General features: G+C 34.7%; 1 protein-coding gene across 1 annotated transcript in view; it reads left to right on the forward strand.

Annotated features, from left to right (window-relative positions):
* The window catches only part of TMEFF2 (transmembrane protein with EGF like and two follistatin like domains 2), a 253,932-nt gene that overhangs the window by 194,329 nt on the left and 43,612 nt on the right, over positions 1 to 15,991 (forward strand). Inside the window, exons 7-8 of the mRNA XM_007464955.1 lie at positions 6,437 to 6,585; positions 7,298 to 7,357. Coding sequence (XP_007465017.1) covers positions 6,437 to 6,585; positions 7,298 to 7,357 — 209 coding nt within the window. The remainder of the gene's footprint in view (positions 1 to 6,436; positions 6,586 to 7,297; positions 7,358 to 15,991) is intronic.

Consider the following 15,991-nt stretch of genomic DNA (forward strand, 5'->3'; position numbering starts at 1 on the left):
TGGAATCGTTCCTCCTGTTAAATATGTGATTCTGGTTTTGAAAGTTCTGACATCACCTAGGGGAAGGGTTCCTCAGCTTAGTTTCCCTTTGTTCACACACCCATTGACTGGCTATCTGTAGTTCTAGACATTTTCTCAATCCTTTCCATCTAACAAGCCAATTTCTATGCTTTAATCCTTATAAAAAGATAGATATTAATAGCAACTGAACTTTTTCCATGTACCAGAGAAGCATGGTCCCCCTCACTGTAATCCTAGGTTACATGTCTGGAGAAGGGCATTACTCCTTCCTCTTAGGTTTCGAAACAAAAAGGATTGCCGTTCTCAAATTTAAAAAAAAAAAAAATTATTGGCCCAAGCTTACATATGTCACCTGAGTAACAATATGGTAGACTTCCTCACCTTACCTCTCAGTCAGCACTCTTCCACCCTTTGTACAGAGGGTTTAACTTTTCAATGAATTTTCACATCGCTTACCTTACTTTTTCCCCACAACTCAGTCGTTCCTGAATTGTAGCTTCTTTACAGGTAAAATATTTATAATCAAATTCCATCAAAAGGAGTGACATGAAAATTAATGAGTAAATGGATTTAAAGTATCACAGGAGTCTTGAGTGAAAGGTACACACTGTTTTTACTGTTACTACTATAATGCAGCTCACCCATGACAGTTCTGACGGAGAATACTGACAGCAGTTCTGACCTCATTTACTGGCCAGGCCAGAAGGGGTCTGCATCCTAGCCTCAGAGACAGACAAGCTCCAGGGAAACAAACCAGTCAAGGTCCAAAACAACCCCGAAACCACCGTCACTGCCATGCAACGGAGTGCTTTAAAACTGATTAGGAATGTTGTATGGTCAAAATTCTGAATGGACATCAGATCAAGAACCTTGGGAGAGGAATAAGTAACAGGCATGTTTGATAAATGAAACAAAATCTAGTGAAATTAGAGGGCAGCCACAAACCAGACACATGAATAAGTAATTTGCTACCTGGAAGCGTCTGCATCCTCACACTCTGGTGGATGACAAGACATTCTTAAATACACGGGAAAGGCTTATTTAACTCATTTCAGAACATTCTTGGAAGAGGCATTTCAAGAGAGGCCGGGAATTGAATTAATGTCAAACCCTCCAAAATATTCATGAAATAATTATAAATGTATGTGAGTTTTACTTCCTATAATTTAGATTCTTCGCTCCATCAAGCGGTCTTTTAAGCTTATTGGATATTTCTCTTCTTTCTTACAATTCAGAGAGCTAAGGTTTTCAGTCAATGCTAATTTTCTCTGAAGGATTTTCAGAGGGGAGTATTTCCACATAGAGACCCCTGAAATTATTATTTTCAAGTAGGGCTGATTCTTTCTCTTTGTAGCCTAGAAGAAAAGAGATCTATGTAATCGCAGTGTCAAAGTGTCAAAAGACTGAGGTTGAAAAAAAGAAGAAAAGAAAAGAAAACACAGAAAACCTTCAAGGCATCCATGCAGTTCTCAGCCTTACAAATCCTTGGCTCACATAAAATACTTGTGACATGCTGTAATTAACTAGTTACTCCTCTCAGAATGAATAATAATGCAATTATTTGCCAAAAGTAGGGAAGAAGGGATAGTTTCTGTTTTTAAAAATGTTCTCCTTTCATTTCTGTAGAAAGCAAAACCCTGGATTAGTTTACATAAGCTGTGAAAGCACAGAGTAACGTGCATTCTCACTATTACACTATATGATAATTCTGTCACCTTTTTATCAGAGGCTTATACTTTTCAATGGTTTGAAACAGTACTAAACTGACAAGTCAGGACCACATTCAAATTGTATTGGTTCTTAAAAACAGCACCCAAATACCACAGAATGTAAGTAGTAACCTGGCTGGTGAAAACATTTTTGTACTTGGACTGCCATGCCATTGAGGAGGCTAAGGGCTAGCGAGGGCTCTGTTTCCTTTGTCTGTGCAGACACAAATAAAAGAAGGAAGGTGAACCTTAGTTCTTCAAGGTCCTTCTCCTTCCTTAGAGATGCCATGTGCCAAGTAACACAAAGTCAGGTGAGAGTTTATCTGAATATATCACTGGTTCTCTCTCCTATGTGTTAATATCTAGACAATGACTGTTTTCTTTAAATTTTTGCAACTCCATCCTGTCACAATTTCAGTAATTCATTCAGCAAGCATTTATTAAAGCCTTGCTATGATGCACTGTACTAGGTACCAGGAATTCAAAGGTAAAAAAGACACATTGCCCTTGAGAAGGTTGCAGAAAAGTAAAAATATGAACTAGAGAGCAGGCAACATTAACAGTGGAGTAAATGCCACCAGGGAGCCCCCTCTCCACACACACATACACAAACTCATCCACCGATATAAAGACACAAAACCCCGCTGCCCAATGAATATGAACTTCCAAAACTTTTTTAAAAGTTTTGAAGCAGAGACTGATTTTGTGCTAAAACATAACAATTTTGTAATTTCAGTAGAGTCAGTTGGAATGTGTTTGTATGTATATGTGTGTCTGTCTGTGTGTCTTTTTATGTGGAGCCAACTTTATATAGAGTTTCATTAAGGATAAAATATTCTGAACAATTGATGCCTTAAATAAACAGATTAATTTAACATGTATCAGTTACTCATTCTAATACCAAGTGTTAGTTCAGAAATTTTTAAAATTAATATTCTCTGATATATGCTCATGACCCTATGATACTAAAAAGCCTGGATCACTTGCTTGGGAAGACAGAGACTGAGTCAATGTTATTTAAATTCATAAAATCATGATAAATATTCCAAAAGTAGACACAGTCTTGTCTTTTCAAGCCCTATTCACCCAAAGCATTCGTTTAATTAGTTAATAGTAGGCATGTGGATCTTTCTTGTTTTTCATTGTACTGAACAGTATGTAGAACAGTGCAGGCTTTGGCATCAGACTGCATATATTCAAAATTAGGTTCTTCCGCATACAAGCTGTGTGACTTCTCCAAGCCTACATATTCTTATCTGTAAGACGGAGATGGTAAAAGTAACTACCTCATAGAGATAGAAGGATGAAAGGAGTAATAACATATAAAGCACATAACACTAGGACAGGCACTATCATTAAATAAGCTAGTATAATTATCCTCAAATTCAATTGAATATTCATTTGATCTCAGTGAGGACATTTAATATTTGCCAAGAAAATTATTTAGCTACCCTATGTCTATTTCTGTGGCAGTAGAGTGATGAGAATTTATATTAATTTTATCCTTTCTTTAAAAATATAAAATCATGTTTCTGTATTCATTCATTTCATTTATGTATGTATTGAAACCACAGTTACTGAAAGTTTAGTGTGTGAAAGGTATTGGGCGGGACAGGGAACACAAAGATGATTTAGCCACTACTGATAAAAATCAAGATAGACTTAACAGTTTGAAACCATAGTCCTGAAATCTTGCATGGTTTTCTAATGAATTAAGCCTAATAAACTTAGGTACAAAAAATATATAGTAAGCAACGATCATATAATCAGAGTTCATTGGTCTTTCATAAACGTAGAAATGGTAGGTCTTTGTAAGCCAGTCCCAACGCTTCCCTTTCCCTAAGCTACATATTTTAAAGCCATTTCAGCAATCAATGAAGCTTTTTCCACTTATTCAAAGAAAGAAAAACATTCTTCACAGACTTCCAATTTCCAATTGTGGCTGAAATTCATGAGCAAATTTATTATACTCATGCATTTATTTAATATATGCAAGGCCCAAAGAGGAGGGAGGAAGGAGAAGGTGTGATAACACTATACAGTAGAGAAAAAGATAATTATAACCCATGCTTTCTTAAAGCTTATAGCCCAGCAAAACTCCATCTTACTTTCACCTGAAAGAATCTAGGTCCTCCTTTTGAGATGAGAATAGAAATGCCAAATGTCTACACTTTTATCTTAGGCATTTCCTGAAAGGCTTTATTTGAGGCAGTAAGAATGAGGAATTGCCAAAGGGGAAACAAACCTTGAAAGGAGATCCCTGAATGAGCAATGCTAGAAAAGGAAAGGGAAGAAGATGTCGGCATCAAAAAGTCTGTGGGACTAAGATCAGATCAGTCAAACTGAAAAAAAAAAAGGCCAACTGGAAAAGGAAGATCTTGTAAGATATCCTGAACAATTGTTTAATTTGGCGCTATGGCTTAATTAAGTGAATTCTTCACTGAAACGTTGAATCTGGCCAGTTCAATTCAATCAAACTTTCTCTTTCCAACTCGATTCTCATTTCACCATTTTGTTATGATTATCAAATGGACTTCTGAATTGCCAGTCATTTTTTGTCAAGATTATATATGGTGTACATCCCTGAATTTCTTTGTGTTCAATTTAGAGAAACCTGAAAAGCCCTTGATATCTTACATAGTTTACTCCTGATGGACAGAGGTTCTCACATACCTTCCTCTCTGTTCTGCTGCTGCTAACAGATAATTATTTCAGTGTCTTTCAAGGAGATAGTCTCTAGAGTCTAACACAACAACATTCAAAACCTAACCTGTCTTCAACATAAATGAAGCTGTCTTTTTCAAAATACAAAAAAGTCAGTCCCTTCCCCTCTTTATTTACTACAAATGGTTAAGGAGAACAAGCCTGAGCTACAAGTCACTTCTCCAAATCCTTTATGAAAAGGACCAAAAGCTCTTTGAACATGTAGGAGCTCCTGATCTCAGATTTTTCAGATGCCAAGAATCAGCCAAGGAAGCAATGTCGTGATCCCAGTAGCTGTCATCATGTAGCACCATCACGGCCAAGGTAGGAACACTACTCTCAATGACTTAAGCATGTAGGGATGGTTACCATCTGTCTTATTTGTATCTAACTAAGTGAAATATTAAAAATAACCAAGTGTTCCTAAAGCAACTCTCTTACCAAAAAAATATTAAATGAATTAGTTACAGTATCTGCCAACACTTTTAACAGAGACCTAGGTAATTCTGATACAGATGGTTTAAAGACTACGCTCTGAGAAGCACTGATGTGTAGACAAACCCTCTCGCACTCAGCCAACAAACCGATCAAGCAGTGATTCCTAGGAAGTGAGTCTGGTGCCAGGCTGACTGCTTAAGAATACAGAATCCTAGGCTTTTCCCCTAGACTTACGGAGGCCCAGAAACCTGCTTATAAATAGCTATGTTTAAATTTTTCCGGGAAACATACACAGCCTGCAGTAAGAGGAAAGGGGTTGTATTTTACTTTAACACATCTGCGGGGGGTCCTTGTTCCACAATTTACTAGCTCTCTGACATTATGTAATACCATTGGACTGAAAAATGGCTGTTTTGAAGATTAAAGAAAGCAATGCATGTTTAGAACGCAGCATGTAGTCAGCTGCTTGTTTTTGTTATCACTATATCCTATGCTCAGCTCCAAGTAGATATACAAAACTAAAATGTGTGATTCATCACTTCAAGAAGCATATCATCTATTTAGAAAAGTAATATAAATATTAATAAAAATTTTAAATGGGTTTATATTCTAAGGCACTAACATATTTGCACACATAAACACGATATTCTGAGTGACAAAGTAGATTGTAAAATACAGAGAATTATAAGGACATAGGAAAAATCATAAGAAGCTTGCTTTAAATGTCTAATTCTTTGAATTCAGGTGACCTAATTTTCATTAATTCACGAAATTTTTATTTCTATTAGTAGAAATATTAAAATCATGAGTGATAATCAACTTATAATTATTTAAAACTGAAAATAGAAAGAGTAGTATGTATCTGGGAAAGGGCTCCATGGGATAGACTTCAAGGGGCCCATGAAACGCCTAAATTATTATGCAGAGTTGTTTATATGAGTATAGGTATTCCTGAGGAGAGATCCATACCTTTTACTTCATTCTCAAAGGGTTTGGTTATCTCCTCAAAACGTTAAGGACCACTGAAGATTCCTGTTTAGCACATCTTATGTGTATTCTAATACATGCTGAAGAAATTTAACTCCTGATTGTATTCCAAATAATCTCCGTGTGTACTTTCTCTTAAATGTTCTCTGAATCATTTTCCTCAAGCTTTCACCATTCAGATATCCTGAGAAAAGAAGTAACACAGCAAGATTTCATTTAAGGAAATTGTAAAGCAGAGTCTCATGGCTACTTCTGCTTATTCAAATTCTGCAGGCATCAGCACGGAAGTTTATGTACATGTTTTAAAAGTTCCAGTGGCAGAGATTAACTGATGATTATTTTCTGAGTTCTCCCTTTTTATTTTTTACCCATTGCTCAGTCTTTTGAATTATTTTTGATTTGTTCTATGTTTCTTTTCATCTCAGGTAGAAGAGTGAAGGAACTTCCCCTGGAAGGACAAAATTCAATTTTGCCAACTTGCATTTTGCCAACCTAGCAATTCTTCCACTTTGTGTTTTATTTATAATGTGGTAACAACACTATTGATGTTGCACATTTTTATTTCTCTCTTCCTTTAGGTGTGTGTGCAACATTGACTGTTCTCAGACCAACTTCAATCCCCTCTGTGCTTCTGATGGGAAATCTTATGATAATGCATGTCAAATCAAAGAAGCATCATGTCAGAAACAGGAGAAAATCGAAGTCATGTCGTTGGGTCGATGTCAAGGTAATGTTCACACCAAAGTTCATTTTAAAGAATGTCTTTAGTCTTTGTGTAGAAATGAAAAGTGGAGATAACTCCTTATTAGGCAGCAGCTTCATTTTTGAAAGACAATTCTGACTTACAATGGGCAGTAAATTTTACTGCAGCAATTGTGGTGATTATAGGAGTTTGAGGGCCTATTGGCAACAGTCCATATTTTTTTCTATATAATGGGACTGTATCTTCACAGTGCTATCAACCCAGAGGCCAATATTCAGAAGATAGCAGGTACACTCCTTGCACAGGGAAAAAAGAAAGTGAAAATCATTTTTAGCAAAGAATCTAAAGATTATTAGACAACCTTGAAATCAAAAGCAAATCACACCACTTTTAGGTATTGACTCAACAGAAATATTTCAAGTACATTTTTGTAAGCAGTATGTACTGGAACGTTCTATTTTGTTTCTTGTTCAGAAACAAACATCTTTTTTGTTTTTGATTGGTTATTCTTTTACCCAACTTATCTCAGTTATAACTGTGAACCTTCTCCTTGCCCTAAACCTTAGAAAGCCTATATCCTTCTATTATTCACTCTCAAACAGAAATTGACCTTGTAAATCTGCTTTGTATAAAGATTGCTTAGAAATATAGTTGAAAATTCCTTAATTGTAGTGAAGATACTGTTAGAAGGATATCTAGGAAACAGTTAATCTTTATTGTTAATTTTTTAACACAGATAACACAACTACAGCTACTAAATCTGAAGATGGGCATTATGCAAGAACAGATTATACAGGTACGTAATATTTTCTACTACAAAATATGAGCACTGCTATTAAAGGGTTCTGGGGAACCACTGTTTACCATTGATCCTAAGCTGATCTTGCAAGACTTCTGACATGTGCTAGTCTTCTCTTGCCTAGTTCAAATTTTCAACAGACAAGACTGAATTTTTGTCGAAGCAAATAAGACACTTCTTTTTTTGCCACAGTTAAAGCAATTGTCAAAAATGTCAGTAAGATATAATTAACTTGTTTTGACAGTGCAAACGGTACAAACGACAAAACATTTATCAAATTAATGGGCATCAATGGAAATTAATGCAATTTTTGGCAGTATATTATAATTAATGCAAATGTTCTTGTTTGAATTTTTATAAAAGTCAACAATAAAAAAGTTTAGAAAGAAAGGACATCTATAAATAGTAATACAGGCTGTCTATTTTGATGCAAAGTTAAAAAGGCATAGGTAATTTATTTTAAAAAATAATAAAATTCTTTATTTAGAAACTAAAATGCAAAATTATACAGAGTAAAATTATACTCTGACACATGCAAAATTATAAAGCATTTAATGTAGACATGTAAATCTTATTTAGCAATTACAGAATATTATTTTGAGGAATATTTTTACCTAATATAGTTTTCCTGAGTGAGAAATAACTTATGGGTATTCAAATAAGATTTTAACAGATTCTTAAATTTCATAGAAATTTAGGATAAAAAATATAATATAATAAAAATAAAATTATTGAGGTTGATAATGATAGGCAGTTTTTTTAAAAAAAAAAAGCAGTTTTCCATTTAGCTATTAAACATTTATAACTAGATTTATGGCTAATATTCAATCAAAAAATGCTTATCTTTTGAAATATGGATTACTATTCACTCTTTTTGAAATTGCACTTCCTTTAACACTATTTCTGCCATTATATTTATATACATGATAAATCTTGATGAAACTTTTTAAAGTTAGTCAATCAGATGTTTTACTCATAGATACCTCAAACATTTCAGAATTTGGAAATAACAAAAGGATTCTTTTTTTTAATTTTCCATTTTTATCTTAATGATTTTCAACAATGTAAATAAAATTTTCATGTGCTAGAAGTCTAGAATTATCATGGACGATGATACATGAAAAAACATTAGTTCTACGTAGATACTGTATAGCTATTCCCAAAGTGTCCAGGAGAGATATTAATAGGTGTTCCTTGAAAAGAAGAGTCCATGGTCAGTAGGTTTGGGAAGAGTCCAGATAAACAAATGAATTTTTTACCCAAAACTCTTCATGGCTCTTATATGCACTGTCAAATTTTTAAGAGATGTGCATCTTTTATTTATTTAATGTTTTTTATGTTTTATTGTGTAGAATTTCTAATACATACAAAATACACACAAATGTAGGCTGTACAGTAAAATGAACCCCCATGTACTCATCACTCAAACTGAGTAACATCAACCCACGGCTAACCCATCCCCATCCCCACACCCATCTTTCTCCACTTTCAAAATATGTGGAAATAATTCCAGAAATTATGTTATTTTATTCATAAACACTTCAGCTTGCATCTCTAAAAGATTAACCCTTTTTAAATAAAATTGTCATTATCACACCTAAAATAATTATGAATAATTCCTAATAACACATAGCTTTTATCAAACTTATTCGATGAATAGCACATTTTTTGTGGCACATTTTTCATTACTAGTGTCACCAAGAATGCACTTTGGAATATGCTGATCTACAGGAAAATATTAAAAGTGATAAAAGATAATAATGAAAAATTGAGGTCTGAAGCTAATAGCATATATTTAAAATTTTAAATGATATAAAAGTTAAATTCTATATTTTATTAAAAATAGTAACTATATATTGGCATTTTAAGTCACTACCTGACATATTTAATTTTACTGTAGCCTAAAATATTTGGAAATTTTACAAGGATCTCACTTTTATACAAGGAGTAACTTAACACACTGCACTTAAAATACATTTATGCCTGTTTTGCAAAGTAATTCATTTTGAAAAAAATCTTCAAAAATGTAACATATTGTGAATATCTTCTCCATTGAGCTCACAGCAGAATCAAACATCTCCCTGAGAATCCTGTCCCTGAAACAAAGAACTCTTCAAGTTGATTAGCATCAATGTGCAAATCTATTTGCATTTATAAAATTGCGCCAATAAATATAATGGAGTTTGCTATTCTCTCTATATTATGCATATTGCATATTAACGGTTTGTCCATTTTCAAAGAGTTTGGGGAGTTGAACTTTTATTCCAAAAAATATTTTATATTTGAGTTTGGTTTCAAACAGATCATCTCTGATCTTCACCGTCGATGATTTTAATTGATATTGTTTCCTATCTTAGGTCTTTATTGAACGTGAGAATGTGTTTTTAAATACATGCAAATGAAAACTATCTAGACACTCAGTGTTGTCCAAGATGTTCTAATTTGACATCAGATTTATCTAGTAGATCCCAAAGAAAAACCTTTGAGATAAAAGTAAAGTTTAAAAATACATGTTTGTTGAAATCCAAATTTAAGACAGGAACAAAGATAATGTCAACTGAAGCTTGCAATTTCTAATTAAACATTGATTGCACACTTTAAAATTCCCCTGGGTTTAATTTATATGTCTGTCTTCATCGATGATCTTATTAAAATGCAATATATACCCTTTTTTAGACATTATTTAAATAACAGTCAGGTCCCTCAGCATTTCCAGGCTTCCAGTAGTATTTGCATTTTCCTGAATTTTGGAACTCAAACTTTGGAAAAAAGTAAAAGGAACCAAATGGAGACTCAGTATGTCATTGTCCTCTTAATTTCTGTTCCACATGCTCAAAACTCCCCAAGGAGCGAAAACAGGAACTAAAACTTCATGGCTCCTAGAAGTTTGCTATGTGCTCACAGCTAATTTAATGTCAGTCACTTCCCTTGCTGAACAAACATTCATGCGCTCTCCCACCACAGGGAAGTACAGATCTTAAAGCACTCTCATTTTTCCCCTTACATGTCCTTAATACTATAGTTTTTAAACTTTTAGCCCCCCCCCCCCGCCCTTTTTTCCCTTTGAGCCTACCTTGCAGCTATTAATACAAGAACATATATTTCTGATTACAAAAATGGAAACATACTTTAAAGAAAGCTTAAATCTAAAAATAAATATGCTGTGTCTCATTTTTTATATCACTTTAAAAAGAGAGACTCCAAGTAAGGACAAGCAGGGGCTAATTTACAAAAAAATAAATGCAAACTAAGAGAGCCACGCCCCTAACATGATTAGAGCTTGACTGAACTTATGCAGAGCTGTGAATTCCATGAGCCTCATAGGCACATAACTGAAGTGGACGCTAGGAAACCAAAGAATTTGCCAAATCATCCCTGCCAGCATTACTTTCCAATTGTGTCTGACTTTGGTCTCTATTTTGCCCTCTCTCCTTTAAAATGAGACCCAAGGCATTAGTGAGTCCTGAATCAAGAGCTTTGGATCTCTTTGTTTCAAGGCAGACAGGATCCCTGTCTGATGAGCTAAACAAGCCACTTAATGCTATTCTCCCTTCATCAGTCTAAGACGGGCTTAGATTTAGGTCTTTCTCTTCACTCACAGAAAGGTTCAGAGAACACAATTTTATAAAACCACAAAGCTAAGGCTTTCAGGGATTTCCATTGTTTCAAAATGCTAATATTAAACTTTCCTTCTGGAAGTTTTTAAATAGAAAATGTTTTATACCTCTTGAAATTTGCAACATTTTCTTTAAAAAAAAAAAAAAAAAATATATATATATACATATTTCCCTCATGTCTTATAATGAAAAAAAAATGAAGTGCAACTCTTTTGTTTTTCCTCATCTGGTATGTGTATTTTCTGATTGGGTTGCTTTTCTGTCTAAAAGTCTGGTCATGCTTCATAAAAGTGGCTATATTTTTTTCTGGTAAAAATATACTTAATTTTATAAGTTATTAGATGTAAAAAAAAAAACCAAACAAGCAAAACAGTCATGTAGTTAAACTAGTCTGTGTTTTATCATCTAGAAAATAAAATGTATTTTTAAATTTCATTCTGTACCAGTTTTCAAAAGTATTTGCAGTGACTTATAATTAAAATATATTCAACAAAATTTTTTAAAGAGAAATTGAAAACATAAAAGCAGAACTGTTGAGGAAAATAAACATATTGGCAACATAGACTATTATAGTTACTGCATTTAGCCCTAAGTGTTCTTGCAACCAATATAAAAAGAGAAATTATGATTGAATCAATTCATTCAACAAATATTTTCAGAGTCCTTGCCATACACACTCTGCTGTCCTGGGCTTTACAAAGGTGAATATATCAACCGAGATCTCTGCTAAAATGGAACTTAGGTCTTTTATTGTCTGATAAAAATAAATAATCAGTTCAGAGACCAAAGACAAAGTTTCTCCAGAACTAAATTCTAAAGGAAATATTTAGCATAGATCTCTTTATAAGGCATCACTGGAAAATATAGAATGGATAAGATCTTCAACAGTGATTTTTACAAAATATGCCAAAAGGCTCTTCATATAGCTGGGGATCTTTTAAAATCAATTTTTGATAACATTCTAGAGCATAGCATTAAAATATGTATAACTCAATGATAGAGTTCCTATGGCAGACTAAAGTTATGAGTTACACTTATGTATATTTTCAAATTGGAAAAAGATAACCCAGAATACTGAGGAAAATGGTTGCGAGAGAAAGCACGCTCAGTCTGTCTTCCTCGTGTATCTACAGGTTCAACGGGAACTGGATAATAGAACAGTCAGAAAGCTTGAGTAAAGATTCAGAATATGTTGGATTATAGCCCGACTATGGGAAGAGAAACTTCCCGTTTTTATTAGTTGTTAATGAGAAAAGTAAGCCCTGAGTCATTCCCACTCTTGGGAGGGAGCCAGGGTCTCCCTACCTCTGAGTCTAGGTACAGACACGCATGGAGTCCATGTGTTTCCTTGGTGTACATTACAGTGTGGCTATTCACCATTTTTAATAATATTTAGGCAGGATTAATTTTTAGGAAATGTTCTCTTTAGAAACCTTTTCCTTATGTTTAAGCAATAATTTAGATATTAAGCTCAGGTCTGAAATATGGAAGAAAGTAACCAGAAATACACACCTAAACCAAATTCCATCCATCCTATCATTACTCCATCATCAGCCCATTTCTCCACACTAAGAGGAAACTGACATCTTGAAAGGGTATCTAGATAGCCTAAGTGAATTGTCATAATACCTTGTTCTCTGTAGAAGCCATTGCAATTTACAAAGGCTTTTCACATGTATTGTCTCCTTCAGTCTTAACAACTGAAATGTGAGGCAGGTATTATATGCGTTTGACAGGTGAGAAATGGAGGTTCAGGAAGAGTTAGTAAAAAGATTACGTGACAGAGCTAAGGTTCTAACCATCATCGCTAATTTCAGAAACCAGCAAAATGTCAACGGTCAGGGATCAGGGGAGAAGTGTCACTACCTAACATTCTTAGAGGTTTGGGGATGCACTCTGCACCTTAAAGGTTAACCCCTTGTGAGTTCCAGAGTCAAAAATGTTTCACCATGATATCCCCATTGCTGTGAGATGCTCCAGAGTTACTCTTCTCTTTGAATTTATGTCTATATATTATAAGCACTGTATTGTTTGGTTTTAAAATTCTCCTCTTCTGTGTCCTATTTATCCATATACACAAGAGAAGCCAAAGAGAACAGGATTTGTTACCAAGTAATCCTACATAAATAGAAAATGTGTGTGTGATACTTTGTAGTTTTACAAAGATCCATTCACATTACCTTATCTGCTCTAGCGTCAATTCAATAAAACAGGGTTACAAATACTAGGGGGAATAAAATTGAGGCTCAAAGAAGCTAAGTGGCTGACCTGGAGCTGGTCACAGTATTTTGACATATTGACCAGCCACCCATGCAAATAGGGCACTTGCTTGATTTATTTACTGTTGGCCTCGATTGCTCTTCCACTATACATATATAGACACGAATAGCAAGTGGTCACATATCATATTTATAATACGAATTAATTCAGTCTTGTGGCAAAAATCTGCATTTAAAATGGAAGCTTTTTCCACTTGCTCGTGGACACAAGGAGCACTTCACCGGAAAGCATGTTATGTCTACGCCAATAATTTGATCTGTAGGAAATAAATAAATAGCAGCAAATGCAGGCAGCAGCTTGTGGCACAAATATTGGTATCAACAGTGAAATAAATAAAAACGTTTTCCCAGGCTATTACAGTGCCACCAGACTGGCCTAGAATATTTAAGCTCAGGAAGTGAATTAAGATGTCAAGATTTTCTCAAGATTTCTGGGGGAAAGTGTCTCAATTCGAGTATTTTCCCCTCTGGGATTTACTTTAGTGTGCTGCAAAATTCATAAAGCTTTCTATGAACTCTAACTCACAATTTTTCCTGCTCTCTTGAACTTCTGTGCTTTCATTGTTTTCCCCATAAAATCATGTAGCCAGTCATCTGTAATATGATGTTATGTTCATGGTTATAGATAAACACAGAAATAGTATTTGCAATACAGATGAAGGTTTTCTACTGAAGAGTTGCCTTGGGCCCTGCTAGATACTCTGGAAAACTTTGTGTTTATGCCCCAGTTCATAAGTGAATCCTGCATCATTTATGTGCACTTTTTCCTATTTGAAACGCTCCTTTCTGAAACAAATTGTTCACCAGGAGGTGTTACTTACCTACTTTTCTCTTCCATAAAGGTGTGGCAGCCAGCTTAGTGGTTAAAGCCATTAAAAATCAGACAGCACTGAGTTGAAACACTGGTCATGCTATTACTGATTATTTAACCTTGAACCAATTAGTTGACCATTCTGAGCCTCAGTTTCTTCATCTGTTCAATGGAACTAATAAGCCTATTTCTACAGGGTTGAAGTTTGAATTAAAAGATGTTATATAAGGCATTAGCAAGCGACAAGTGAGCTAGCTATTGCTGTTCTTTTTCTTTTGGTCTGACAACTGAAAAGAATTTATTTTTATGGGAAATGTAACACATTGTATGGGATATGGTCTGTTCATGTAATGTTGTTCAGAGTTTTTATACATACATTGTCATTTATGAAGTCATAAAATTACAAAAGGTTTATCTTTTTCCTACCCAAGTCATATAACAACTTTTTGCAAGATACTTTGGCTGATTTTTTTAGTTCACCTATAAAGAAATATTTATTGAGCACCTACCATTTATGTCTCCGACACCTCAGTGTGTCAAATTTTTCACGTGGCCATTTTTTTTTTTTTCAGTTTTCCTCCAGTCAACATAATGTTATGTATGGTATATTTTGATCATTTTAAAATAACAGGGTCACCAGATTATTACAACATGAGATTCAAATAGGAATTTAATGAGGACATAACATTTGAAAGAACTGCAAGATCATGCTATCACTTATATTTCTTTTCCAGTTGAGCTTTAAATTAGTCATTTATACCCCACAGTGTATGTCTGAAGGACCTACACATTCATTATTTAAAAGAAAACCTGTGTAATGGGTGACCATAGTGATGGAGAGGTATCAGACAAAAATAACAGGAATGTGGTATGTAAGAATTTATTTCTGTTTGTGCAAAACATTTAGGGAAAGCATTAAAGTCAGAACAAATATTTTCAACAAAAACTGATCATCAAGGAAAAACAAGTCTTCCTGGCATAAGAGGCAAACATCTAGATATCACTGGTGAAAGTGACATAAATCTCCACCATGGTTTACCTTTTTACCTCAAACATATTATTTCTGTTCCTAAGGAACACTAGTATGATTATGGGTAGAAGGTGTGAAACTGAACGAAGTGTAGGATATGTCCAAGTGCTCTGTATAATTTCAAGACACATAGTTCTCCATAAAACTAATACACAGAATTCAAGCAGTTTCAAAAAAACCCCAAAATATCCAGAGTGCTTTGATTTGCTGCTTTTATTAATGAGTTTGACATGCTCCCAATATATGAACCCACATGATCAAGCACATTAAAAATCCAGTTCTTACCTCTTGACAATTTGAGACTATGTACAGACATAATGAACTAAAAATATTTTTAAGTATCTGTGAAACTAAAAATCTCTCAGAGAAATTGCATTTCTAAACACCGCTACTTGTTTCATGGGTCATAGCTTATTCCCTCCAGTTGTTCATTTGGAAAACGCTCAGACTTTTAGTTTGAACTCAAATGTAATCAAGAGAAATCTAACTTATGAGACAAGCTCCAGGCATAAAGGTGTATGAAAATCAGTGATAAGGCTTGAGGGAAGTGCTGGTCCAGTAACCTGAAAATAGTAATGAGGACCAAAGAGGACAGAACCCCGTCCTCACCTCTGCGTCCTGAGATGGGGGAATGGAGGAGAAGGGTAGAGAACATGGCCACCTTGTGAGAAAGCTGAAGGGACCCGGCATTCTCAGGGAAAGCTAGTGCTTCGGTGTGCAAGAAGGGAGATGAGAATTTCAGTGAGGCATCCGAGGATAGAGGGGAATTTGCCAATCATGGAGCACAGTTACAGGTGAGCTTTGGGAAGTGGTTGGAAGTTGGGGGCACAGAGATAAGTTTAGCCAAGGGCAGAGAGCCAACAAGGGCAGCACATCATAGTGATGATGATTCGG

Source organism: Lipotes vexillifer, unplaced genomic scaffold, assembly GCF_000442215.2.
Source record: "Lipotes vexillifer unplaced genomic scaffold, Lipotes_vexillifer_v1.1 scaffold903, whole genome shotgun sequence".
Taxonomy (NCBI): domain Eukaryota; kingdom Metazoa; phylum Chordata; class Mammalia; order Artiodactyla; family Lipotidae; genus Lipotes; species Lipotes vexillifer.